This window comes from Hippopotamus amphibius, chromosome 17, assembly GCF_030028045.1.
Source record: "Hippopotamus amphibius kiboko isolate mHipAmp2 chromosome 17, mHipAmp2.hap2, whole genome shotgun sequence".
NCBI classification, from domain to species: Eukaryota; Metazoa; Chordata; class Mammalia; order Artiodactyla; family Hippopotamidae; genus Hippopotamus; species Hippopotamus amphibius.
Genome location: NC_080202.1, coordinates 64,204,419 through 64,232,237, shown reverse-complemented (window position 1 = coordinate 64,232,237; position 27,819 = coordinate 64,204,419). Strand labels below are relative to the sequence as shown.

Genomic DNA, 27,819 nt, shown 5'->3' with positions numbered 1-27,819 from the left:
CACGGCCGGGGTGATCCCAGGTCCACCCCCGCGGGGGAGGATGCGGGGAAGCCAGGACGGGCTCAGGGCCTGATGTGCCCTCCCCACGGGAGCCTGCCCCGAGGGGAAAAGCACTTTGTAACGTGAGCCCTGATCTTAAAAGGCTCTTGTCCTCGAAGCACTGGACGTGCCCAGCTGCCTGCGTGCGGACAGGCGTGTGGGCGAGCGGATGCCCGGGAGCTCCGGCTGGACGGCGATGGGGGGAGGTGGGTGGACAGGCGTGCGCGGGCCCGGCCCGGCCCCGGTGGGGTCGAGAAACAGCCTTCTGCCCCCAAACGCACGCGTCTCGCTCTGAGCGCACAGGCGCCCCAGGGGTGACCCGCGGGCGGGCGCGGCACAGAGCAGGTGAGCAGCGCCCCGGAAGCCGGAGGCGCGGCCCGCGCAGCCCCTCAGAGCCGCGCCCTGAGTCCCAGGCGGCTGCCAGCGCTCACCCGTAAATGATGGGAAACCGCGTGGCAAGGGTCGCGCCCCGAACCGGTGCCGCGTGGCCCCCACGGACCCAGCCAGGCAGCCTCCGGGCTGCGAGGCCGGCACGAGGACCCTTCTGACCCGTCCGTGCCCAGGCCGGCGCCCCCGGCCAGCTGCTGACACGCGCGGCTGCTGGCCGCGGGGCGGGCGTCCCCTTGGGGGTCTCCCTGGGGAGGTGGGAGGAGTCTCCCTAGGGAGGTGGGAGGAGTCTCCCTGGGGAGGTGGGAGGAGCCAAGCAGGGGCCCCGTGTCTGCTGACGGGGATGAGGCCTGCAGCCGCAGTCGGAAGGTCGGCCAGCGTGCTTTGCAAACGCCTGCGGGTCCGCAGATCAGGGAACGGAGAGGGAAGACCCACCATCCCTGTTGGGAGACCCCCACCTGGTCTGGGGTCTGGGGTCCGAGGGGAGTGAGGCTACAGGACCAGCGGGCCGGCTTCAGCCAGGAGGCATCCCCGATTCCACCCCGAGGGCCCAGCCCCGTTTCAGTTCCAGAAGCCCCCGTCCCTGTCCCCATACAGCTTGATCTAGGGAGACCTCTTGGGGGATCGCGGGCTCCTCCCAGAGGGGTGCGTGTACGTTCTGGGCCCCTGTACCTTCTTCCATAAACAGCCTCCTGGTGCTGCCACGTTTCCATCTATGGCCCCCACGGGGACAGATCCAGATTTTGTTGGGCCCTGAGTCAGACAGACCCTCTTGAAGAAAAAAGAGCATGCAATTACAAACACACAGCATACCAGCACAGGAAGGGCCCCTGCAAGGCAGCACGTGACGCTTTGGCTTCTGAAGCAGCAGGCTTAGCCCGCCCCGTGCTGGTGTCGTCCGGAGAAAGGCACGCAACCCCCACAGCCCCTCCCAGGTGCCGCCTTTTCAGGGGGCCCCCAGCAGCCCGGTGGTCTCTGGGCCAGGCTCCCGGGAGCCTTGGGATGCCCCAGGCAATTCCTCTCTGCCCTCCCACCCCACCCACGGCGGGGCTGCTTCTAGTCGGCTTCGGAACACAGAGCCCTCAGTCTGAGAAGGGCGGGCACGGTGGCGGGCAGGGCCGGGTCCCTTTCGTGTAGCTGGGAGGGCTTTCTGATTTGACATAGACCCTGCGCTTGCGGGCATCGCTGCTGGGTCGGACACACGCACAAAGGAATGGATGTGGTCCAGGCGTCGTGGGGGAGGCCGCCACCCGGCGAGCGTTGGGGATGGACCGAGTTGGGTGGGCAGGTGGCTCCCCCCACCCCGGGAGGACCCCGCGGCATCCCAGCGGGCGCGGAGGGCGGTGAGACAGAGCAGACGCGGGGTGGCAGCCGGGAGCGCTCCTCTGCCGCGGCACAGAAAGCCCGGCCTGCCGACGGTGCCCTGGTACTTTGATTTCTGTTCGCTCCAACCTCGGGGCCAGATCAGGCCCTAAACACACAAGGCATCTGGCCCTCGTGTGGCAAGACGTCTCGCTGGTTCTCCACGTGCCCAGGGATCATCCACGGTCGCGAGGGCGGGAGCCGTCAGGTCCTCCCCGGGGCTGGTGCCCGGGGCCGGCAGGGGAGGTCCGCGCCCCGTGCCGGCGGGGATCCCGGTCCATACGAGACTCTCCTGAGGGTCGCGTGCTGAAGGGGCCACACGCACAAGTGACCACACAGGAGGGGAGACGCCCGCCGCCAGCCTCCCCCCACTGCCTGGGTCGGAGCCTGGAGGGGACGGCGCCCCTCCCTCGGCGGGACCTGCCTCTGGGGAGCGGGGAGCCGGGCTCCACTCTGCACGGGGAGGACGGCCTTTCCAACGCGGCTGTTTGGTCTGGGGATCTCACCTCAGCTTCACTTTTACAGACAAAGCTGCAGCGATCCTCAGCGTTTGGGAGCAAGGGGAAGGGGTAGCAGAAACCGAGAGACGGCCCCGCCCGGGATCAGGCTGGAGCCCGGCCAGGACGTCCGGCCCCAGGGCCAGGCGCCTTCCGCGGGCTCTGCCCACCCGTGTTTTCCTGAGTGAAGGAGACACCCTTGCAGAGGTGGGGGCGGTGGCGGAGCCGCCACTCGCCGAGCTCCTAGCAACGACCGACGCTCGGTGGTTCCACGCGTCGAACCCTCACAGCATCCCTTGGAGTCTCGGGTTATTAGCCGCTGTTATAAATACGGAGTCAGATTTAGAGGGCGTGGGAGGAAATTCTCCAAGGTCACACCCCAAGTCAGGGACAGAGCCAGGACTCCCGTTCACCCTGGTCTCCAAGTCAAGTTCACCTGAGCTTGGCAGGCAGACGCCTAGCAGAGCTCCCAGAACCCCAGCCCTCGGTGCGCTCCCCTCGAGTGTGGGCGGCCCTGTGAGTGGGATGATTGGGTGGCGTTACGTAAGGCTCCACCGGGGCAAGCTGGAGGGGAGACGACGTCAGGGAGGTACTCCCGCTGGCCTGGAAGAAAGCAGATGGTCAGGCTGCGAGCGGCCAGGGGGCCGTGCGGCAAGGAACTGCGGGCGCCCCCCGGGAGCTGAGAGGACCCTGGACGATGGGCAGCAGGAGAGCAGGGCCTCGGTCATACGGCCGCAAGGAACGAATTCTGCCAGCCGCCGGCGAGCTGGGGAGAGGAGCCCACCCCAGGGAGGAACGCAGGCCCCTAGCTACAACCCTGCGGGGCGGAGGATCCGGCCAAGCGGGCCCAGACCCCGCGTCCGTGGGCGCTGTGAGACAGTCCGCCTGCTGCTTTAAGGCACCAAGCTCGTGGTAATCTGTTAGGAACCACAGGAAGCAAGTATATTTCTCACCCAAACAAGTGCATTTTGCCTTCAGCAGCCCAGGGCAGCCTTGAAAATAGCCACTGGGCCAGAAAGAAATGCCAATATTCATGGCACCTTGGGAAAAGTATCTCATCTCTCCGAGCCTCAGTTTCCTCACCTGTGAGCGGGGAGGGTGCTGGCAGCTCCGTCGCAGGGTTGGGGCGCGGAGGGGCCCACGTGGTGAGCTCTCAACGCGCAGCTGCTCACAAAATCACCTTCCCTTTGTTCGAGGTTCCCCATCGCTGCAGACTGAGCTGGGCGGCATTTCGGGGGCTGGTTAACTCGGTAGCTGTTTGCAGGGCCGAATACACTTCCCTGCATTCGTTTCCTCGGGCCGCGTGACAAAGCACCACACACCGGGATCAAAACAGCAGAAACAAACGTGTTCTCTTACCGCCCAGGCTACCAGTCCACAGTCAGAGTGTTGGCGGGGCCTGCCCTCTCTGCACACCGGGGAGGAACCTGTTCCTGCTCTAGCTCCTGGCATCCGTTGGCCAGCTCCTCGGCCTGCAGGCCACATCACTCCCATCTCAGCCCCCGGCTTCTCGGGCCTTCTCCCTGCGTGTGTCCCTTCCTTCCTCCGAGGAGCCGGTCTGTGGCATTAAAGCCCATCCTGGTTAAGACCTCCTCTTAACTTGCTTACATCTGAAAGGACCCTGTTTCCAAACAAGGTCTCATTTACAGGTTCCAGGGTTGGGACGTCAAGCTGTCTGTTTGGAGACATGATTCAACTGACCTCACAGCCCAATGCTAAACGTTGGGAGTGAAAAGCCCTCAGCGTCCTCCTTTTCTCTTCTCATCCCCTGCCTTTCCAGTGCCTTCACGTGAAAGAACCAGAAACGAGATGCCTCCCCCCGGGACTTCCTCGAACACTCTGTCCTGCAAGAGGTGAAGAGCCCCTCGATGTCCCGTGTCGCTGGGGACCCCCTGAAGAGCGGCAGAGACCGTGAGCTGTTCGGTGCTGCCCAACAGATACAAGGACCAAATGATGCAGAGGCGACGGGAGTCGGGGGCCGGGCACTGGGCGGCAGGCCCGGTGGGAGGCCCGGTCGACTCGCAAAGTCAACAGGCAGATGCGGCCAGATCCCTAATGATGGAGCTGGGTCTCCAAGGAAAACAGAAAAGCGGCTTCCTCACTTCAAAGAGCAGCTAGCACTGCAGATTCTGGAGGCCTTCTCCTCTTTCCCGGCTGCCCGTCCTCTCTCTCACGGAGGGCAGTTTACGGGAGGAAGACGCATCGGTCCAGCGGCTCAGGCGACCAGCCTGGCCGGAGCCTCACGGCTCACGCCCTGGCCCGACTCCTCCTCCGCAGCGGCCGCACGCGATGGGCTGCAGCAGACGCCGTCCACACGCCGTTGCGGGGCTCCCGCAGCCAGGCTGTGTCCTGTCGGGCTGGTGGCCCTGTGGCCCTACTATGTGCGGTTGCACACACCCTGCGCGCCCAGAGGGGAGGCGCGCCCACGCCAGGCCGGGGCTGACCTCAGCAGACTCCCTGCCCTGTGACTTCTGGGCACGTCTGGCCAACAGGTGGGAGCGGTGGGAGGAGGTGCGAAGCCTGAGGGCCTCCCCTCCCTGGGGCGGTGTCCGTGGCAGCGTCGCGTCTCCTGGGAGCCCTGTTCCTTCCAGAAAGTCCCTCCCTCCAGGGGCTCAGCTTCCTCCGTGATCCGAACATTTGCTGAGTGGCCTGGCCTCTCCCTGTGCGGGGGAGGCAGGGCCTCCTGTGCGGACGCACGTCTGGTGCCCGTGCTTCCCCCAGTGGCGTCGCAGCTCTTCTGTCACCTGGGTCATCCGCCCCTGGGTCTAAAGACACAGAGCGGCCTCTGTTGTCCTGGGTGGACCTTGACTGGCGGAGGAGTGGGCACGTGGGCACTGAAGATGCGCCCGCCACTCACACACGGTCTCCTTGAGCCCTCACACGGGTGGAGCTTGGGGCCGAAGCACTGACCCCGTGTCGTAGACGGGGAAAGTGAGGCTCAGAGAGCTTCATAACTTGTCCACTTGAGCCCAGCTGTAGCAGAAAGAACACAAGCTTCGGAGCAAATCTCATCGTACCCACTGAGCAGCTGTCTGTCTGCAGGCGCGTCACCTCGTCTCTCTCATCCCGTTGCCGAGTTTCGGAAGGCGCCCATCACCCCAGATAGAAGCCCCACGCCCACCACGCAGTGACTCCCACGGCCCTCTGCTCCCAGCCCCTGGCCACCGCTGATCTGCTTCCCGTTTCTGTGACCATGTCGATATTTTGTGTAAAAGGAATAGCACGATGTGTGGCCAAGTGTTGCGTTGTGTCCTTTTCCTCCCAAATCCGCATGTGGAGCCCTAACTCCCAGGACACGGGGTCATTGCCGAGAGGGTTAAGAAGGCCATTTGCATGGGCCCTAATCCACGTGGCTGATGTCTTTTAAAAAGGGAGCATTTACACACAGACACACGCACAGGGTGAGCGCCCTGCGAAGACGAAGGAGGAGATCAAAAAGCCAAGGGACACCTACGACCGCTGGCGGCCGCCGGAGCTTGGGGAGAGGCAGAGAGACGCCCCCTCCCAGCCGCAGAAGGAAGCAGCCGTGCTGACACCTTGGGCTTCTGGCCTCCAGAACCGAGACAAGGCGTTTCTGTGGCTCGGGCCACGAGAGCGGCGCTGTGTACAGCAGCCCCAGCTTCTGTGCCTGGCTTCTTCCCCTCAAGGCGACGTTGGCACGGCTCATCCGTGCCGCAGTGTTTCTTGTCACCGTGTCCCGGGTCCTCCGCGGCGTCATTCGAGAGCGTTGAGAGCGAGGGTCCGTCCCCAGCGAGCACCGCAGGATGGAGAGGTGCCCAGTGCGGGGAGGCCAGCTGGAGGCACAGCTGAGGAAGCCTCAGTGGGAACCTCCGTCTCTTTGCGGCCACACCTGCGGGGGCCTGGGGTGCAGGGCGACCCCTGTCCTGCGGAGGCACAGCTCCGGCCGTTCCCGGAGACCTTTCCCGCCCTCCCCCTGCATCCCGGGGGCGGGGGCCTCCCTGGGGTTGCCTCACAACGTGGTTGATGGTCAGGAGCTCGGGGTCCAGGCCCAGTGCCAGCCCTGCCGTTTACACGCGCTGCCGCTTGGGAGAGCTACTGTCAGCCGCTGGGCCTCAGTGTCCCCGTCTGTGAGATGGGGATAGTTAAATAGTGAAGAGATTAGGTAAGACTGGGAAGCCTTGTCTGCTCTCGTATAAGCCGGCTGCTCTAAGGCGCCCCGCTGCTCCCCACGCGGGCCCCAGGCTTTTGCCCTGGAGCGGGACTTTCATGAGGTCCAGCCCATAAGGTCCTCTGCTCCTCCCAGGTGTCCCGTCTTGCTCGGTGACGCGCCATCCGCTGGCCGCCTGGTGATGGGCTCTCCTCCCTCCCCTCCACGTCCGTCCGTCTCCAGGACGGACCTCACATGCTTCCTCTCCTCCCTCCCGTCGTCCTCCCTCAGGGCTCATCACCGCTGGTCCGGACTCTCCCCGCATTTTCCTAACAGGTCTCCCCGCCTCCAGCCAGGGTCCCTCCGCCCCGTCCTTTGTGGTAGAGCCACGGCATCTGGGTGCCCCCCGCCCCGGGTGAAGCCCTCCACTAGGAGCTCTTGCCGGGGGCTCAGGGCAGGCGCCTGGCGTGAGCGCAGGACCCCAGCTTCCGGCGCCACCTTCCTCCCAACCCTGGCTCCTGGGCCTCCTCCCACACAGGGCTTTGGTTTCGGCAGAGCCGAAGTCCTTCGGCATTCCAACGCACCGTGCCCTGCGCTCCGTGGTGCCCGCTCAGGACCTGGCACGCGGGCGGCCCGTGCCCGTGCTCTGCCCGTAACCTCTTCTCCTTCCTGCCCAGCTTTCAGCACTGGCTCAGGTGACGGTCGACTAGACAGACTCCCGTGACCGCACCCCGTGCGGCGGAGGCCCCCTCCCACGCTCGGCTGCGGCTCCTTGGCTCTGCGTTTACCGCCACGTCCCCTCGTGGACGTGCCACGTATCTGGCTGTGCTTCTGTCTCCCCGCTCCTACTGGACGCCGACTCCTTCGACGAACAGGGCCGGATTCTATGTTTACCCAGATGCTCAATAACGCCTCCTGTCCTCTGGATGAATAAAGGATGAATAGATGAGGGAACGAACGTGTGAATGGATGGAGACGCGTGACTCCGCGTGTTGAACTCCCCGTGCCTGCAGACTCCTGCAGGTTCTGCAAGACGCATACCAAATGTCACCGCCTCTGGGAAGCCTTCCCTGACTTCTGCCTGGAACTGAGAGCACCATGACAAGTTCCTCTTAACTAAGGATCCCAGAAGAGCCTCATCCACGTGGGAGCCCCCCGAGGGCAGGCCCCACCCTAGTCAACATGGTAGCCAGAGGGATCCTTTTGGAATCCAGGTGAAAGCCCCCCAGGCCTCTGGTCCAAGCCCTCCAAGGCTCCTCCCTCAGAGTGAACGGCCAAGTCCTCACCAGCGACGCCAGTCACCTCTCTGACCCACATCTCCGGCTGCCTGCTCAGCGGCTCAGGCCTGGGACAGGCTCTGGAAGGGCCGTGACACCTGCCGTCCCTCCGTCCGACACGATCGTCCCCAAGACCTCCGCAAAACTCACCTCCTCACCTGTTTCAGGGTCCCCTTCGAGCCCCACCCCACCCCCGCCCCGGGCCACTCTGTCATTGTAACCTTCACCCGGACGCTCCCGGTCTTTCTCCATCACTGTGTGACGATACAATTATTCCATGAATTGCTGTCTGGTTATTTATTTTCTGTTGTGAAAGAAACTTTCCCCACCACCTACCAGGCTGCCTGGCAAGTAGCAGGCACTCCGTACATGTTTGCTGAGTGAATAAATGAAGGCATCTTTGGGCGCCCATGACTCAGTCTGGGGTCTGGTTTTTAAATTCTCAATGCGTATTTGCTGGATTTGAATAGGAACTTAAAAAATATACTGGTGGAGCGCCAGGGGCAGATGGGGCAGGATGAGGGCTGGCGGCTGAGCTCCCCAGGGCAGGGTACCAAATAGTCTCTCAAAACCACGGTGGCTGGGCCAAGAGAGAAGGTCTCCCGAGGGGTCTCGAGGGTTCCCAGAGGGGCAGGTGCGCATGGGAGGTCTTGTCACTCCGAGCAGCGCTGCAACACGGGACTCACGGAAACAGGAAGACTCTCCTTTAGCAGGTGGAGCAGCGAGCCCAAGAGGCCGGGCACCAGATAATAGCTGAATGACTGAATCCTTGAGTCCTGAGAACTCAGCACGGGTACGCACACACGTCCCCGGCAAGCATCTGTGGGACTGACGAGAACTGAAGAAGACACAGGCCCGGCGGCGGGGAGAGATGGGGCAGGTGAGGGCTGGCGGCCGGCCACCTGAGCGGTCTCTGTCACTCCAGACCCATATTTGCCTGTTTTTGATTTCTACGGAGGATAATATACAGAGAGAAATCCTAAGAGTGCGGCTTGATGGCTGCAAGTCCACCTCTGTTTAACTACCACCCAGATCGCGGTGTGGACCATGTCACACCCCTGGAGGCTCCGTCTTGCCCTCCCTGAGCCAACCCCGACACAGGCAGCCACACGCTGACCTCCATCATCCTAGATCAGTTCTGCCTGCATTTGAACTTGATGTGAATGGAAGCATACGGTAGGATCAGGCGCTGCTTTTCTATCTGCCTTTTGTGAGCCGGGAGTCACCACGTGAATGCCCACAATCGCAATCTGGGCGTGAAAGCCTGCGGACAGGTGGCATCCCCTGCAAAACGTGGGTTCCGGGGGTTTGACGTGCGTGGTTCCTGCCTCCACAGAGGAGCTGTCTTGAGCAGAACGATTTTCAACCTTCTCTGCTGAGAGCACCCCATCTTGAGAGCCGCCCTCGGTCTGACAGCTGAATCTTTCCTTCCCAGGCTGCGTGAGTCAGCCCCGGGGCCCGGCACGTGCTCTGTTCCGGCCGCGATGCTGTGCCCACCTCTTCCGAGAAGCCCGTCGTGCCAGCCTGGCCCAGAGCCAGCGTCCGGCCACCACGGGGCTGCACCTGTGGGGACGGGCCTCGCTCCGTCGTCACACCCAACCCTCCGCCCCTCGCCGCGCCCCACGCCAGCGCCGGTGTGGCCCCTGGGCTCCCGGCGTCACCCCGGCACGTTCAGGGTACGTACAAGACCCTGAGCTGCCCCGCAGCCGCTCCTCACAGAGACGGAGGCCGCGTCTCTCCCCGCCGTGCAGCGGGCGGGGGCGCTGCTAGCATCAGACTGGAGAAGCAGCTGGGGACAGGCTCTGGAGTCAGAGACTGGGGCTCCCGTGCTGGCTGTGACAGGCGGGTAAGCCTGCCTCAGGCTCCCCACCGCCCACAGCGGACAGGTTCCCCGTGCTGTGTCGCACGGATGAGACCAGCTACGCAACGTGCCTGCACAGGAGAGATTTCCAGGTGTCACCGCGGCTGCTGTCACAGCCCAGGGAGGAGGAGGGCGCACCTGAAGCTGGACGCCCCGGGTCTGAAGCCGCCTCTCAACACGTGTCGGCTCTGGGGCCTCGGGCAGGTTGCCCACCTCGCGGAACCTCAGTTTCCCCACGTACACAACGGAAGTCGTGATGGCACCTCACTCACAGGGTGGCTGGGGATTAACGACATCCGTCTGTCTGTCTGTCCATCTATCTGATGCTTGGGACAGTGCCCAGCACATCGTAAAGGCCATGTAAGTAACAGCTCAAACTATAACTAATAGTTTGATAAATAATTAAATAGTATTAAATCATGGCTGTTGTGAGGATGACATAACATGTGGAAAGTTCCTGAGATAACACACATCACGCTTGGCACACGGTGAGCACTCACCAGGTATCTGCTCTTACTTTAAAAAGTCTTTGCGCTTTGGGTCCTACACAGAGAAGTGGGCAGGAGGGTGTGGGATGGATAGACAGGCAGGGGGAGGGGGAGAACAAGGGCAGTGTGAGGGCTGAGCAGGGCTGGCCTGGCCACGCTCCTGCTCTTGGGCAACTCGATGCCCCATCTCTGACAAGAAGAGGGTCTCCCACGGGTCTCTGGACCCCAGCACCTCCCAGAGCCCTTTGCGCCGGCAGGCACGCCCCAAAGGCTTGTTGACTGAAAGCCAGACACGAGCTAGAGAAAGAAAGCAAAGAACAAGAAAACCAGGGAAACTTCCTTCCTGATCCCCCAGAGATGGGGGGACCGAAGGCGGGATAAACACCACTTCCGAGAAGATGAAGAGCTTTTAAGGCTGAAGATGAGTGCTTTGTTTTCAGCTCCAGGAAAGACTGAACAAGGAGCAACAGACATCACCATGAGAGGCACAGAGATTCTGATGAGATTGGAGAGAGAACTTTGTAGTTTAAGGACTGGCCATCTCCGCCGCGGGCTGCCGGACGTGGACCTCGCTGCCTGCCTCACTGGCGCTTTCATCTTAAGCACAACTGCTGCTAATGGCTAAGAGCAGCACTCTTGAGCAACAGGGACCGTTGACCTGGCAACGAGGCCCCCGGAAGCTGACGCCCCAGCATCCGCGGACAGCGGGTCGGCCAACGGACTCGCCGGCACGAAGGGCAGGGGGTGTTCCGGCAGCGGTACGAGTCACAGTGCCTTTCCTCCAACAACCGCCAGGCGAAGGTCTTTTCTACAGAATTTACACAAATGAATTGGCAATGGAAAAATTCTGAGCGAGAAGAATCCTTTATTTTAAAGCATTGGAAGACTTTTTGGTGCAACGGAGCATGCTGAAACGTGCCACGGGGTGATTTTTCAAGGGAAAAAAAAAGCAAGCATCTTCTGTTCAAACTTCATTGGGTTCGTATTTTAAGAAACCTTGGCCAGTCTGGCTCAGGCAGAAAAATTCCCCCAAAGGAAGATTTCATGGCCGAGCTTTCATATTAAGTAGTGTACTTGGTTTTACATATGTGATCAAAGTTTGCAGGAGCATATATCTGGGTTTTATTTGCTTTTCCCTTACTGTCGCGGCCACTTTGGGCACTTTCATAATGTGAGATGGATTTCTAGGGGTGGAAACCCAGTGTGTAAACTATGCTTACAGGAAATAAAGATTCGACGGTGGACGGCTCTAAAGGGCTTTCATCCAGGAATCAATGCGATCGTAAGTCAGGGGTGGCCCAAAATACAACCCTGACAAAAGGCGCCTGGGCGTGACGCCTGGGGTGCGCTCCTGGGTGCGGTTCCGCAGAACGAGAGCAGACACGGTGGGTGCTGGGTGAACCCACAAAGCCTTTCACCTGCCTGAAGGCGGGAGACTGGCCCTGGCGCTTTCTAAAATTAAATGTCAGGTTGCGGTACGTTCCCCCTCCCCCCGACATAGTAAAAACTTAGAGAAAGACAGAAGGAGATAACATGAACCACTCGGCATGCCCATGACCATCAGGAAGAAAAACCACCTTGGTGAATTTCTCCTCAGTATTCTTTTCAGGCCTGGGAGGACAGGCACAGCCATGTTCCCATCTATGTGGTACCACGTGACCTTCCGAGGCCTCACATCTGTGGGTTTTTGACTCCCTCAATTTGCTATTTAATAGAATCCCCCTCATGCTTAATAACCCTCCCAATAATCGCAGTGCTAAAAGAATACATTTTTATCTAGTAAATGTCTCAAGAACATTCAAAAGACTGCCTTGAACAGGAAGGAGGAGGGGGCTTGTGTGCTTTGAATACGGCAGACGAGAAAGGAGAAGGGGAGAAATCGTCAGAAACACAAGTGAGAAAGGAAGAAACGGAAGGGGCAGAGGGGACGCACCGGGGGACGGGCAGGAACAAAGGAGCCGGGTTTCGGAGGCAGGACGGGATGATGGTGGGGACGGGGGGTGGAGGCGACCCGAGCAAGGACCCTGGGGACACATCGCACACAGCCGCTGCGTGGGAAGAGGAGCGGCCGGCGTGGAGGTCGGGGCCAGGCCAGGGGCTGGCAGGCGATGCCCCGAGAGACCGAGTGCCAGGGTTGCGGCGGCGGCCACAGGGGCCGCCAAGGTGGGGGAAGGAAGACCCTTCCAATGGTTAAGCCAGTGGGGCCTGTCCCCCTCCAGGCATCTGGCCTTGACGCACACGCAGGAATCCGTGGGCAGAAAGATAACAAAAGCTATTTTTCATGCAAGAGGAGTCGGACATCAGGAGGAATCAGAGCCCCTCTGTGTGACGTGCCAAACCGCTGAAGCGAGAAAATGTCTCTGGCCAGGGCTGGGATGCGAGAGGAACGGCACGCCTGCCCCGGGGGGGCCGGCGTCAATGTGCGCTTGTTAGCGGGCGGAAGCCAGCGCGGGCATCCCCCCCACCACACGGCCAGACGGGCTGGTGACACGGCCTTGGCTGGACCGTCCGGCCCCTGGAAGGAAGCCTGGGTGTCCTGAGATGTCCTCGGGGAGTCTTCGGGGAGCCACGCACCCCTCCCTTCTTGCGGGGTGGGCTGGGGGCTGGGGACCCCCCCCTCGCGGTGGGCCCTCCCGCAGCGCCTCGCGCAGGGCAGCCTCGGGGGCACCGGGCGCTGTGTTCCAGCTCCGCGCCAAGCGCCGACGTCTCATGTGGGTTCCCACCAGCAAATCTGCACAGTAGGTGCTGCTAACGTACCCATTTTGCAGAGAAAGCAACGGAGGCTCCGAGAAGGTACAATGGCTGGTCTGAGGTCTCACAGCCAGCGGGAGGCAGAGCCTGGACTCAAACCCCGACTCCCCCAGGCTCCGGGCCCGCCGCCTCCACGTCCCCCAGGCGGCCTCCACGAGGCCACCCAGACGCACTGCTGTGTGTTTCACGTCTCCCGCGAGGCCAGGGATGTGGAGCCGCGCACGTGTTTTCCATTTGGTCCTCTGGACGCCCCTAAGAGACAGGCCTTAACGGATCCCCCGGGGAGGCCCTGACATCCGTTGTGCTGGGGGGTTCCCCAGAACCAGACAGTAACCACTCCCCACCAAAGCCTTTCTGTGCCCACAGTGTCCAGCACGAAGCCAGGTACTCAGCAGGCGCCCCATAAATGCGAACAACGGGCCCTCCAGTCTCCAAGGCAGCCTGCCTCCACAGACTGTTTGTGGGGCCCTCGGAAGAAACAAGAGAGAGGCGGTTCCAGCACCCCACACCTCCCGCTCCCCACTGCAGCCGCCAACTTCCGTGCAGACTCAGGACCCTCCAGCCTCCCCCGTCCCCCCAGGCCCAGCTGCCTCTGCTTACCCTTCCTCCAATCAGAGCCTCTCCTGAGGCAGGACAGGGCTCCTGGGCCTGGCTACGTGATCTGGGGATCCAGCGCAAAGTGAAAACGTGGGTCTTCGTGTTCAAAAATGATTTAGAATTTCGAGACGGAGACAGCAGAGCATGCAACGGTGTGACCGGTGCACGGACACAGTCCTGGTGACAACCATTCTATGCCCTTCGCACAGGACCTGCTACTAGGGTTCGGGTGTTTCTAGGGCAGTCTTGATTTAAAATTTTCTGGGGACCTCCCTAGGGGGTCCAGTGGTAAAGAACCCGCCTTCCAATGCAGGGGCTGTGGGTTCAATCCCTGGTCAGGGAGCTAAGCTCTCACAGGTAGCGGGGCAACTAAGCCCTTGAGCCGCAACGAGAGAGACGCCCCCGCGCCGCAACAAAGGATCCCGCATGCCGCAGCGAAGGCCCAACGCAGCCAATAAATTAATAACTTTAAAGAAAATTTTCTAGATCGTTCTTCCTCCTCCTCCGCCATCTTCCCCCAGAATCTAAGAATGCCAACATTTCAGGATCTCAGTAACACCTCCTGTATCATATACAACATCAGGAGAGAATCTGTCCTCTGCTCTTCTGTCTGAAACTTTGGTTCAGACACTATAACTGCCCCAGGGACATCTGACCCATCGGGGGACCGAGGCACCGGGGTCAACGGTCACAGCCTGACCCCGCAGCACGAGGGGAGCTGTTTGCATCCACTCAGCAGGTGACCGCCACGTCCCTGTGTCCCGGCCGGCCCCACCTCCGCCCTGTAGGTGGCGGCCCCCAGCCCCGTGCACTCGGCCCACCGGAAGCCAAGCTGTCTCCTGTCCCCCACCCCAGGGCGCTCCTCCTCGGTTGTGTCTTGGGGAGTGGCTCCATCGCCTGGGGGTGTCTGCCCTTGCATCTCCGTTTTACAGATGAGAACACAGAGGCTCAGAGAAGCGAAGGAATCTGCCCGCGGTCACAGAGCTAACAGAGGGCCGCGTAGGGTTCACACGCAGGTCTCCTTGACCCCCGCACCCCACCCCCAGCCCCCATCCTATTAACCACCCGTCAGACCCGGTTCAGAGGTCACCTGCCCTGACTCCCTGGTGGGAGCTGTCAGACGTGCGCGGGGCTGGCTCTGTGGGGCTTCGTAGATCCGGGAAGGACCCCGACGTTTTCCGAAGCAGGATGTGGCCCCATGGACAGCCATCAAGCTGGAGAATGACGTGATCTGATTTATATTTTTCCAAGATCTTTCTGGCTGTGTGTGAAGAAGGGCGAGCGCTGGGGCGGGAAGACCGGTCAGGACACTCCTTGGGGCATCCAGGCGAGACACCACAGCAGCTGGGAGCCGCGTGGAGGGAAGCCGTGGGTGGGTCTGGGCGCAGGGGCGCTGTAAGGAATCCCGCGGGGATGTCGTGGGAAAGGGGTTTTGTCTCGTCTTTGCGGTGGCCGAGCACAAAGCAGGTCACCAGTGCGTCCTGAGAACTAAAGATGGAGTGGCTGGGAGAGACGGGCTGACTCTCTGGAGGTGAGAACACACTAGCCTGCAGCAGTGCCTCCGATGGGTGAGGCTGCCACCAGCGTGCGGTCCTCACTGAGGTGTCGGGGTGAAAAGAGGCCAAGCCAAGTGTTTCCAAGAAAATGAGCCTGAAACCCTGTACCCCCTGCAGTGCTTCTGTGGGAGCACAGCCACCATGGTTTTCACAGCGCTTTCCCAAGTAACCTCTTATTGGATATTCACACGACCCTGGCAGGGAGAGGAGGGGAGGACACAGGAGGATGGAGGGAAGAGGAGGAAGAAAAGATGGAAGGAGAGAGGAAGGGTGGGGGAAAGAGGGAGACGGAGGGAGGAGGGAGGACGGAGGGAGGCTGGAAGGAGAATAGAGGGAGGGATGAGAGAAGGATGGAGGGAAAGACAGGTATCATTTGCCAATTTGATGGCCGAGGAATCAGAGGCTCTAGGAGGTAAAGGGATACACAGAAGACTGTCCAAGGACCTCCCTGGTGGCATACTGGATAAGACTCCGTGTTCCCAATGCGGGGGGCCCATGTTCAATCCCTGGTCAGGGAACTAGATCCCACATCCCGCAACTAAGAGCCCACCTGCCGCAACTACGACCCGGTGCAACCAAGTAAATAAATATTTTAAAAATAAAATAAAATCTAAGAAGACTGTCCAGATGTTAGTGGCAGAACTAGGACCAGGCTCAGGTCTCCTGACTCCTGCCCCAGTGTTTCCACACTCGGCACCCCACCCTCCTTTCTCACAGCCCTGATCCCGCGACACTGGAGGTCACAGCTGCAGCTCCGGCGCCTCAGGACGTGGGGTGGGGGGACCCGCAGCCCGGGTGGCTGCTGTCAGCACCCTGGGCACTGCCCTGGCGCTAGACCCTGTTTCAACGCTTAATTGAGAGCCCTTGGGTTCTGACGTTACGATTCACAGAAGCCGCTCATGTGGTCCTGCCTTTGAGAGGTGACGAAACTGCCCCACGTTCTCCACCGGCCTGAGCACCCCTGGGGATGCTCAGCTTCCTCCAGCCTGGAGGCCAGTGAGCTGGCCTGGGACCCCACTCAGCTCAGCTGCAAAGGTTGGGTGACATTTTTCCTGGGAAAACTTCCAGGTTTCAGGAAATATGGAAATAAGGGGAAGGCAATCATACCTTGAATATCTACAACATGCCAGGCACCGTGAGGGTTATTTGGCATGTATTTTCTCACGAAACCTTCACAACAGTCCCAGGGTTGATTCGATGATGCCTCTATTTTACAGAGAAGGAACGAACGGTAGTTCAGAGAGGTTAGGTAATTTCTCTGAAGACACACAGCTGACTAATGGCAGAGTCTGGACTCAAACCCAGGTCCATGTGACTTCTGTTTTAGCCACCTGATGCTGCCACTTCCATGTAGACTCACAGAGACGGGGAAAGGTGCGCTGAGACATGCACACAGCCCCTGTCTGTCTCCCCGGGGCCAGGAGGTGACCGGCCGACGGCAGGGGAGCTAGGGAGGCTGACAGTCTGGATTTGTTTTTCTTCCAGACTCTGGAGCCGGGCTGAGCCCAGAAACGCCCCTGGGCCCTGGCGCACTCTCTTCTGGAGATGGGACAATGGCAGGGTGGGGGTTGCGGCCGGTGGGGAGGACACATGAACAGCCCTTGCTGGGGTTGGAGGCACAGAGGGTTGCATGCTGTGACAGTACAGACCTTGCTGTGGGTCTGCAGTCGCGGAGGTGGGGAGTGGAGTGACATGTGGGGGAGGGGCGAAAGCAGCTCCAATTAAAATCCAAAGCCCTTTCAGGCCCGTGGGCCGTGAGGCGCTCCGCGGCTGGGGGACAGAAATGCTCGAGGAGCCCGAAGAAGGACCTGGGGTGGACGTTATGGAGGGTGTGGGTGAAGAAGAGACAGAAGTGGGGGCTGGGTAGAAGAGGGGGTGACGCAGAGGCCCCGAGGTTTTCGGGGAGCAAAAACAACCGGAGGATTCTTCTGCCCCAAGCACATCTCTGGCTCCAGCATCCCACCAGGACGGCGCCCCTGCCTCCAACTGGCTCCAGGGAGGTGGCGGGGGGGGGCATGACAGCAAGTCCAGGCGCGGCTACGTGTGCCGTCCCACCCCACACCCTGGGGCTCGCGGGCAGCCCAGGGTCTCTGAGGGCAGGCGCTGTCTGCTTCCCAAAGACCCTGGAGCGTCACTCAGAGGGCGGTCTGGGCCCCAGCCCTGTCCTGATGCTCAGGGAGCCCTCAGACGCCAAGGGGCAAGGACGGCACAGACGGGCCCGGGGCAGGGGCCTCCCGCGGCTCTCCGCGTTTCTTGCTGCCCGCCTCACGCTATGGTGGCTGCCGGCTGCCCGGTCTTCACCCAGGTGCTGGCTCACAGGGAGGCTGGGCGGACAGGGGCCCCACCAGGCAGCCCCCCGCCTGCTTCTGCTCCCGGCCCTGTCGCTAACGAGCTGTGTGAGTAAGTCCCTTGTCCTCTCCAGCCTTGGCTTCCTTTGCCCGCAGACTGGAAGGATCCGGCCACATCAGCAGCGCCCACCCGTGTGGACACCTGCTGGGGTGCTGCGGGCAGGGTCGCCTGCAATTCACGACTCTTCAGAAGGGACGGGGCCAGATGCCACTGACACCCACGGTCCCCTAAAGCAGATGCCAGGTCACCCCCTTAACAGAGATGCCCCCCACCCCGCACTGAGGTTCCGTGTGTCTTCTCGAAGCGGAGAGAAATAAGGGATGCACCTCCTCGTTACCGAGAATCAGGTCTGCCCTTGCCCTCCACCTGAATGGCACTTCCCTTAGGGCAGGGGTTCTCCACGGCGGGCAGTTTTCCTGCCCGCCCCCGCCCGCCCCCAACCACCCAGGAGACATTTGGCAAAGTCTGGAGATAACTTTCGGTTGTCACAACTTGGTGGGGTAGGAGCTGTAACTGGCTTCTAGCGTGTGGAGGCCAGAGACGCTGCTAAACCTTCTGCAACTCCCAGGACAGCCCCCGCAGCAACGAGTGATCCAGCTCAAGATGTCAGAGGTACGAGGCCGAGAAAGCCCGTCCCTTCATGAGGGGCAGTGGTGGGGAACCTGCCACACCTGGACCGCTGGGAGATGTTGTGGTTCCCCTGAGTGACGCTCTACAGCACTTCCCGACACGCTCTTGGCTGTGGGGGGCCGGGCAGTGTGAAAATCGGGGCCCCCACGGGCTCACACTTGATTCCCTTTCCCAGACCTGCCCCTTCCTGCATTCTCCCCACGTGGATCCCCGGTCCAGGCGGTTACGCTCCATTCCTCCCCCTCCCCATCCTTCCCCCATGTCCCCCCATCTCTGCTGCTGCCACTTGGCCCCAGGCTTCCAGTCCAAGACCTGCAGCAACGTCCACACTGGTCTTCTCTTGGCCTCCCTGCCTCCTGCAGTCTCCGTTCTCCACATGTAACCAGCGGACTTTCTGAAAACATAAACCAGACTCCAACGCCCCACACCCCTGCCCCTCAAAGCACAGATCCCTTGTCATAAAAAGCAGATAAAGCAGGGCCCTGACCCTGACCTTGAAGTCCCTCCCAGGATCCCCACGGTGATGGAGCCCCGCCCACCCCTCCGACCTCCTCCTCCCCCTCCTCTCGCTCCTCCACCCTCCTTTCCCGCCTCCAAGCCTCGCCTGCCTCTTCCTCTTCCTGGAAGCACCTCCTCCAGTCCTTCTCTGACAGCTTCTTCCTGTCCCCCTGGCCAATGGCCACCCTCCCCAGCCTCTCCCACCACCACCTGCCCCACCCCCCCACTCCAAGCTCTGTTTTTGTCAAAACACTCATCGGTACCTGGAAGCGTCCGCTCCCCCATTAGAATGTCAGCTCCAAGAAAGCAGGGGCCACGTCTGTCCCGTCAACCCCGTGACTCAGAGCCCCACACATCTGAGACAGCAGTGCTCCGTGAGCGTGGATGGATGGATGGATGGATGGATAGGAAGGGGCGTGCCCAGCAGGCAGGTGACATATCCCTTACATGTGTGACTTAGCAGAAATAAGGTTGAGAGCCACTGAACTAATCTCAAAGGCTCTTCCCAGCTGGAGAACCCGGCTTCCTGTGGGCCCACATCAAGGCCACGCGGAACAACCTGGTTCTACCTGGAGGCTGCGGGCGGGGCTCTCTGGGGCTTGTGTGGTGGAAAGTCAAAGGCGGGAGAAATGTTCCGGATCAGCCAGGTCCCACTTTCAGGTGAGGAGACAGAGGTCCACCAGGCTCGCAGGCACCCTGGATCTGGTGACTGGAGGCCCCTTCCTGCTCTGCTTCTGTTACTATGTCCTAGAAATCCCCAGGTCTTGGCTGTCTGAGGAGACAGTCACAGGAGATTTATTTTAAAGAGCTGCTGGCTTCCTACTGAGCCTTTCTGAAGCCCCTGACACGGGCTCCTCCAAAGCCAGCGATGAGACCATTGAGTCAGGCTGGGGTCCACCAAGATGCCCAGCTTCTCTTCACTAAGTCAGCTGGCTCCAGCTGGGTTTTTCTTGTCAGAAGAGAGAAACGAGTGAGGGACAGTGGAGGGTGAAGAGACGGAGCAGGCATTAAAGGAAGGCAGACACGAGGAGGGACGGCCGGAGTCCCTCCTGGATGCTGACAGAGTGGGCACCACTACAGAGCAGGGACACAGGCAGAGCAATCCCGTCCCCCCCCCCCCCCCAAATCCACATGTTGACGCTCTAACCCCCAACGGCTCTCGGAGGTGGGGCTTTGGGAGGTGACTAGACAGATGAGGTCACGAGGGTGGGGCCTCATGGTGGGATTAGCGCCCTTGCAGGGAGAGAACGCAGCTCTCTCTCTGTCGCATGAGGACACAGGGACAAGGTGGCCGTCTGAGAGCCGGGAAGCTGCCTCACCAGGAACAGAACTGTCCGGCACCTTGATCTTGCACTTCCAGCCTGCAGAACAGTAGGAGATAATGTCGTGGTTCAAGCCCTTGAGGCTACCACATTTTGTCACAGCAGCCACGCTGACTAGGACAACCCCCTTACCTACCCGTTCCCAAATCTGTGTGGTTCAAGCTAAGGGCATCCGCGGGCCAGCGGAAAGCTGGGTCGTCTGCTCAGCCTCACTGTGACCCAGACAGCAGCCGGTACCCCTGACACCCAGGACCTGTGGCCATCGTAAGCCTCATTTTCTCCACCTATAAAAGGCAGATAATTGAGATTTGCCTTGCAGACCTGCTGGCAATTACAGGAACTGATGTTAAGTCCTGAATGGAGGTGGATGGGATGGCTGCGACGAGCAGCCCTGGAGGGCAAAGGAGAGCCCTCGGGAAGGGGACCAGTGGCGGGCTGGGTGCTGCGGAAAGGCGGCCTGCTCTCCGCTTGCTCCCACCCGGGCCTGACTGCAGGGGCTGCCCCCAAGTTACTGCAAGAGAAAATGAAAGCAGACACAGACAGGAAGAGCAGCCAGCCCAGCGCCTGGCCTGAGGGTGCAGGGTGGGGCTGGGGGAGGACGGTACCCAGATCCAAACCGCCCTGAAGGGCCTGCATCCGGACTGTGGCTTAAGGCAGAGCTTCCCAGCGGACCAGCCGTGAAAGGGTTCCCGATGCGCGGGAAGCACGTGCGCCCCCACCCCAGGAACTGGGCGGGGCCTGGGGAGGCTGGTGTCCCCGGGGTGGTCACCAGTCCCCGGTGGCTGTCCTCTGCTCCCCTGCCCCCAGGGTGCGGTGCAAATACCGTCTCTTCCTCTGTGTGCCGCAGTGTGAGCGGAGTCTGGGCACACTCGCGGGTGTGAGAGATGCTGCCGGTGGGGGGGGCGGGGGGTGGCACGGGGGTGGGGTGAGCGTGACAAGGCAAAGGAGCCTCTCGTTTGCAGGGTCCAGGGTCTCCTTACGCCATCCCCAGCAGGCGCCCAGGACAGAGCTGACGCGAAGCAAGCCCGGGCCACCCCGGCATCCACGTGCAGGCCTCAGGCTCCGGCAGGACTGCGAGCGTGCTGGGGGCGGCTCCACCTACGGGGGCCTGGGGGACACGGCGGGCGGTGCGCTGCTGGGGCTGAACGTCGCCAGGACCCTGCATGCTGGGTCCAGAGCTCTCCTGACGGAAGCACAGGGACGGGGCCACTCACGGCCCCTGGCGTCTGGCAGCCCTCGTGAACACCCCGCGCGCCCGGTGGGCACGGGGGCTTTGCTGACACAAACCGCGGCCCTCGGGGCCCAGAGTCTCCTCCGCCCTTCCGGCGTCGACACGAGCTCTCCTGTCTCTGGCACATGCTGCGTGCTCCAAAACACCTGTTTACCTGCTATACCTCGCCTGATTCCAAAACGCATTCGAGACTGAACAAATGTTGGTTGGTGGTAGCTTTGACGGAAAAGTCCACAAAGCTTTGTTACTCCTTTCCTGTGTTCCCAGCCTTGGGCTGAGTGTCACCAAAGATATACAGAAAGAAGGAGGCAGATGTCTAGGGGAAGGAGGGGCAGGTGGCAGACTGTGGTGGGAAAAGGCTAGTCCAGAACACGGTGGGAACAGAGAGACAGAGACAGAGACACAGAGACAAATAGAGAGAGACGAGAAGAGAAAGTGTGTGATGCAACTTGTGTATCAGTTGTGCATTCTCAATTCCAATTGCCTTCACGCTGCCACGAACCAGCCTCAGAGCTGGGCTCCTCCACTGGGGAGTCAACTGCTTGGTTCTATTTTTAATGGTAACCCAGAAGATGTTTGGGAAAAGGCAGGATGACACGGTGGCAAGAGCTTTGTAGTGAGACAAAGGCCCTGCAGCCTCCTACCTGGGTGCCTCTGGGCAAGCGCCTTGCCCTCTCTGAGCCTCTGTTCCCTCGGCTCAGGTGGGAGTGAAGACCCTCTCGGGGCTGTTGCGAGCATGCTGTGTGCTGGAGGATTCTGACACTTGTCTCATAGAGGGGCAGTGGGGAGACCTGGCTGTGGGGGCAGCAGAGGGTGCTGTCCGCTGTGGTGGGGCGGGAGCACCAGTCTTCTGCAGGCAGACTGCACGGCCACCCTGGGTACTCAGAGGGCTGGGCTCTCCCGGCCTGCAACGCCATTCCTGGGAAACCACCAGCAAACCAAACCTGCCGTTTGTGAGATGCCAGCAAACCCTTCAGAGTCCCACTGTCACAACTGGTGTTTTAGTAGCTGCCGGCTGCTGTGTTTCTTCAGTGTCAGCTGAGAGGTTTGAGCTTTTCTTTTTTCTCCCATGAAATGCTTTGGGGTACTTTGCTAGAGAGCAGGTGGAAATAATGCATTGAACACACAGAAGCCAATGCCGAGGTGACCACGTCTCCAGGGAGTGGCCTGGGGTTCGTGTGCTGCCCAGGTCTCAGCCTGGATGCTCTCCGGCAGGTGGAGGCAGCATAGGTGGCAGACGGCCGCCGGACTCTGCGATGTGCTTTTATGAGATAAGCTGGCAGTTTCCACCCAGGCTGAGGGACTGCCAAGATGGTTCTAGCGCACCAAGGGGTCCCAAACCAGCTCTCCCGGCCCCGGGTTGGTCCAAGGATGTCCTGGCCCTTGGGGGTGCCCTGGTGTGGGCCCCAGAACCCCCGAGCTCCTGGGGGATGACAGAGGAGCCCGGTTCTTTGGGTGCAGTCCCCCGGATGACTCCCCACCCTCCCTCCGCCAGCGGAGCCAGCTGCCCAGATCAGCTTGGGGCTCTCTCGATGAACGTCGAGTGCAAACGGCTCCAGGCAGCTGGCAAGATGCTTAGTGCAGCATCAGTCCTGATTAGGATGAGAAATTAATAAAGGAGGCACTCGAGCCACCCTGCAGAGGCGACACTTGCCAGCGTGCAGGAGTGAGTTCCAACTTCCACTGGGAAACTGGAAGCCTGGGGTCCCTGCGTGGGTTTGCTGAGGACAGTGGTTTGACTTACTGGACCATGTACACAGCGCCCAGTGGGGCCTGCGAGGTAGAACACGGGGGCCCAGCAGCCCTTGCTCTGTGTCTAACTCAGGTGCCGTGGCAGGTAGCGATGTGGATACATCCTCCAGATGAGAGGAGTAGGTGTTCGTGAGCTGAGCAACTGCACACCAGGAATGATGTTTTTTGAAAGAAAGGAGGAGGGTGTGATCGTGGGCCCGCGGATCCTTTGTGTGGCTGTTTCCCAAACTACTGACTGCACATCCCTGCTCCTGGAAGGCTCCACTCAGCCCTGGCAATAAGCTCCAACTCAAAGGGCAAAGCAGCCTCGTTTGGGAGAGAAAGTGGGGGTCAGAGGTGGGCGGGATTCCAGATGAGAACAGGAATGATGGGGGGGGGGCGGGGAGCAAGTGCCACCTCACCTGGCGAGCCTGCGTTACAATGCCTCCCTTTACATGACCCCAAATGCGACCAGAAGAAGGGCCATCTCTTTCAGAGCTCCCTGCCAACCTGCACGAAGACCCAACCAGGCCGACCCCTTCGCAGGGGCTGGACTGCTGGAAGGAAGGCTGGGTGTGCGGGAGAACTTCCCGAACCACGGACGGCGGAGTTAACACGCGCGGAAGGGTTACGGAAACAGAAAGAGGAAACTCTGTCCGAGGATTTTTGAAAGGAGCCCTCCGCCAACTTCCCCCTCCCCTTTTCCGAGCCGAAAGCCAGGACCCCGCGGCGCACCCGCCCACAACCTGGCGGGGACCAGGCTGCCCCGACACAGCCACCTGTTAGTTCAAGTTCCGCAGCGGGGCGGGCGGGAGGCGCTGAAGTCGCGCGCACGTCGCCACTGGAGGCGTCCGGGCCCCTCACCTGGAGGGAGCGGTCCCCACAGCCCGGGGCCACGCAGTCCCGGCCCCCAGAGGCGCTCCATCCTCACAGCACCTACTGCTGGGCCCGGCCGCGCATCCGGGGGCCGCAGCGCCGCGTGCCTCCTGCCCGGCCCCGGCGGCCACGCCCCTCCCAGGCGGTTCCCGGTCCGCGGGTCGCCCCTGCGCACCCCAGTTCTACTACCCAGCCTTCGGACGACGGCGGAGGGCTCGCTGCCCCGGTCGGCGGGAGGCTCGGTGACGCTCCCCTCCCTCCCCTCCCCACCGAGGGGGGAGGAGCGGGCCGGTGGCCCCCTGGAAGAGCAGGTGGCGGAGCAGGGTCTCGGCAGGCGGCAGGCTCGGGCGACCCGGGTACCCCAGACCCGCTCCGGGCCCAGCCCCCACTTCCACCCCTCGGCCGGGCCTGGAGCTGGCGCGGAGCGGCCCCAGCGCTCCCCGCCCCCGGCCGGCCCCGCCCCAGGATGGCCAGTTCCCATAGCAATCGCACAGACACCGGTTGCCAAGCAACCTCTCCCCCTCCTCCCTCCCGTCCTCTGGCGTCCGCTCCCCCCCAGCCCCAGCCTCCTCCCGCCCCCTCGCCAGCCTCCACCTCCCCCGGGGGCGCCGGCGCGGCCCCTCGGGATCGCTCCGGTCTCGGGCTGCGCGCGCGCGCGTGAGTTTCGGTGCGTTTCATTGTGTCTGTGTGCGAGGGGGTGTGCGTGCGCCAGTGGAGAGTCTGTGGGATCGGTGTGTTGGGGGGGGGTCCCCAGGCAGGAGGGACCGCGAGGTGATGCACAGCTGGCCGCGAGGGGACCCGCCCGCCCGCTCCGGCTCCTTTGTGTCTCGCGCGGAGCCGGTGCCGCGCCCACCCCTTCCCGGCCGGCGCCCGGAGCAGGGCGTGTGTGTGTGTGTGTGTGTGTGTGTGTGAAGTGTGGGGCGCGCGGGCGCGTGAGGCCGGGGACCGGCGCCGGCCGTACCTTCGATGCAGCACACCCGCCACAGCCCCGAGTGGGTGAGGTCGCCGCGGGGGCGGCGGGGCGCGGGCCCGTCGTCCATGGTCAGGTTGGTGCCGTTGCAGATGTGCGCGCTGGAGTAGAGCCAGTAGTCGGTGCCGATGGCGATGGCCATGAGCGAGAAGGCGGCGAAGGCGCCGGCCGTGGTCAGCAGCATCTGCAGCCCGCGGTCGCATCGCACCATGGTGGGCGCCTCATAGTCCGCCGCCCGCCGGCCCGGCCCGCCGCGCCCGCCCGCCCTCCTCCCTCCGCGCGCCGCGCCGGGGGCGCCGGGGGGCGCCGGGGCTGCGGGGCCGAGGGCCGGGGGGCGGCGCCGCGCCGCGCGCTCGGGCCGCGCCGGGGCTCAAACTCCCAGGCGCGGCGGCGGGTGCAGGCTGCGCGGGCCGCCGGGCGGGCGGCGGCGGCCGCGGCTCCTCCCTCTCGGCCCGCCCTCCGCGCTCGGCCCGCGCCTCCGCGCCGCGCCCTCCGCGCCGCCGCCGCCGCGCTCCCGGCCCGCGCCCCGCTGCTCTCGGCGCCGCCCCCGGAGCCTCGGCCCCCGCGCGGGTGCGCTCCCCGCCCGCCCCCTCCGCGCCTCCGCGCCTCCGCGCGCTCCGCGCTCCCGCGCGCTCCGCGCTCTTCCCGGGCCCATTGAGCGCGTTAGAGCGCGGCGAGCCGAGGCACGGGGTGCCCAGGAGGGCCGGGGGGGAGCGGCGTCGCCGGCCTCCCCGTCCCCCCAGCCCAGGACACCCGCCTTCCTTAAATGGCCCTGGAGACGCTTGACTATGTGGTGTGCTTGTGTGTCCGCGCGCGCGCGCTCGCGTGTACCTGGCGACGAATGCATAGGCGTGAGTGTGGGAGTGGGAGTGTTCAGGTTAGCTTTCCCCAAGCCCCAGATGTGGGTCACAGCTGGGAGGCGTGCTGGCGGCCCAACCAGGCCCCGGTCACTCCCCGCCCCCACGTAGGCGGCTGTGGCCCCTGCCAGCTCCTCCAGAGCCGCCGGCAGGGCCCGGAGGAGAAGGGAGGTGTCAGCCAGCGGTTCTTTGGGAAGAACATCGGATCCCCGTTGTACAGACCTGTGGGGAGGCTGTGGTGGAAGCTGGGGCTCTCCCCTTCGTCGCATTTCTGGTGGTACATTACTACCAGTCCCGGAACACCCCGGTTGTACTGGATTCAAACATCTCCCCCCGCAGCTGGTTCCCTCCCTCACCCAGCTCCCTCTTCAATACCTTGATTTCTTTTTCCCTTTCGCTTAACTGGCTTTCCCTCACCTCCTCCCGTTTCTGCCCGCCTCTGCCTGAGGCCCCGCTGGCTTCACTTAATGGCCTTTGCTGCTGGCAGGGTCCCAGCCTGGACAGCTGCCTTCTCCAGAGCCAGCCCAGGCTCCTCCTCCCTTTAAACCCGGCTCCACACTCTTCCCTCCAGGAGGCCTCAGAGGCCAGCACCTGGGTGTCCAGCGTGCGTTTACTTCATCCCTCCCAAAGCTCACATCGCTGGCATCACTGATGGGTGTCTTGCGGGATGCAGCCCTGGACCCCAGGAAGGAGGTCTACAGAGAGCTGCTTTCTTCTTTGCAAAATGCAAATTTCACCTCCTTTTGGCACTTTCCGTGGCCCCTACTACCCAAAGAAAGTTAATTATCCCATGCTAGAATTATTGGCCTCTCTTCCATGAGATTGTGAGCCTTTCCCATATCTGACATTTATGAGTAGTGTTTAAGAAATATTTGCTGAGCGAGAAGTGTTTCTTGGCCCCCTGGAAAATGATAGTTTGATTGAGGAAGATAGAGCATGTAAATAAGGGGGAGGAATTCCAAGATAATATAACTGCATCAATTAGCATTTGTTGGCCTCTTCTCCTGCCTCTGGAGTGTTTGTTCTGCTTCTTCCAAGTCACAGAGGACAAGAGTCATCATGTGTATTTCACTTTCACCCACCTGACACCTGGTCCCGGGTTCTGCACACAGCAGGTGCCCAATGTGTGTCTGAAGGTGTGTGCACCAGGCGTGAGACCACACGCTCTGGCCCAGAACAGGGCTGCCTGTATCTGTCCCTAATACCAACAAGAATAAATTCTGGGTTCTGTCCTCAGAAACTCCCAGAAAGGTAGGTCTCAAGCTTCTCTTTTCTTCTTCTTTCTCTCCTTTTTTAAAAAAGCAACAAATTAGAGATCCAGTGTTCTTCCCAAAGGACCATCTTTGCTTCAAATTAAATCTTAAACAGAAGCCCAACATAAACAAGTCAGGTCTCCCACCAGTTAGGCCTGAAGGTGAGAGCTGGCTCTGGTTGAATGGGGGACGCAAGGTACCGGCACCCACCCACCCACACCACCCCCGGCAGCCCCCAAAGCACCCCTGTGAACCTAGGCGGCCACGAAACATGGTGTGAAAACTGACACCTTTAGTCAGCTCCTGGGTCACCCGGGGACAACCCCTCTGTTCCATTCTGCTTGCCCCTTCCTTGGGGGCTTTGAGGGGAACGCACGAAAGTGAGACAAGTGGATCTGATTTGCTTCCCTCGATCTCCTCTTAGGCCAGAGAGGTGAGAGCTGGATGGCGGGGTCCTCCTCCAAACAAGCGACCTTCGGGTTAATCCCACAGAGACAGAACTCCTTGCTCATCGGAGCCCTGTGAGACCAGCTCCCACCCTGCCATTCTCAGAGGAGTGTGTGGGAGAGTTGACAAAGCACCAGACTAGGAGCCAAGACAGTCCCCATGTCGTGCTGGTTCCACGACTAACTAGCAGACTGATCCTGGACTAGCCAGAACCACCGGGAGAAAGACAGGCCTCCAGCTCCCCTTTCAGAACTGTTTTAAGGGTCAAATAAAGTAGGCTTGCCCACCGCATCCACTTAGCAACCCTACGTGGAACGAGTACCTTTCCTGGGAGACCACCAAGCAAATCACTTCTCTGTGCCTCGGATTCCTGTGGTGCTGCAAGTGAGAAAATAGGGAGAATAACAGCAAATGTAAAATACATCCCCTAGACGGTAACCTGCTCAGGGTCTCACACCTTGGACGATCCCAGCTCAGACCCCGATCAATGACATCAAGGCCAGATGTTTCCAAGGACACTAGACAGCCTCTCTGTTCTTGTCCAGGGTTGCTTGACCGTGCTGTTTTCACGTGTTCATTCACTGGGGGGAGGGGACTCCAGCAGGGGCTCGGCCGTTTGCCTCCCTATCTGTGGACACCCAACTGGCGAGCAAGCGTCGTCCCAACATGCTGAGGGTGTGGCCCGTGGAGTCTCAGATAAGGACTTGACCACCGGTGAAGGGAGCTGGGGCA

The 27,819-nt window shown here is 61.5% G+C and overlaps 1 protein-coding gene across 1 annotated transcript in view; it reads right to left on the bottom strand.

Annotated features, from left to right (window-relative positions):
- CACNG4 (calcium voltage-gated channel auxiliary subunit gamma 4) overlaps positions 1–24,741 on the bottom strand; it is a 52,500-nt gene extending 27,759 nt beyond the window's left edge. The window contains exon 1 of the mRNA XM_057716303.1: positions 24,522–24,741. Within this exon, the coding sequence (XP_057572286.1) occupies positions 24,522–24,741 (220 nt within the window). The remainder of the gene's footprint in view (positions 1–24,521) is intronic.
- Between the last annotated feature and the right edge of the window lie 3,078 nt (positions 24,742–27,819).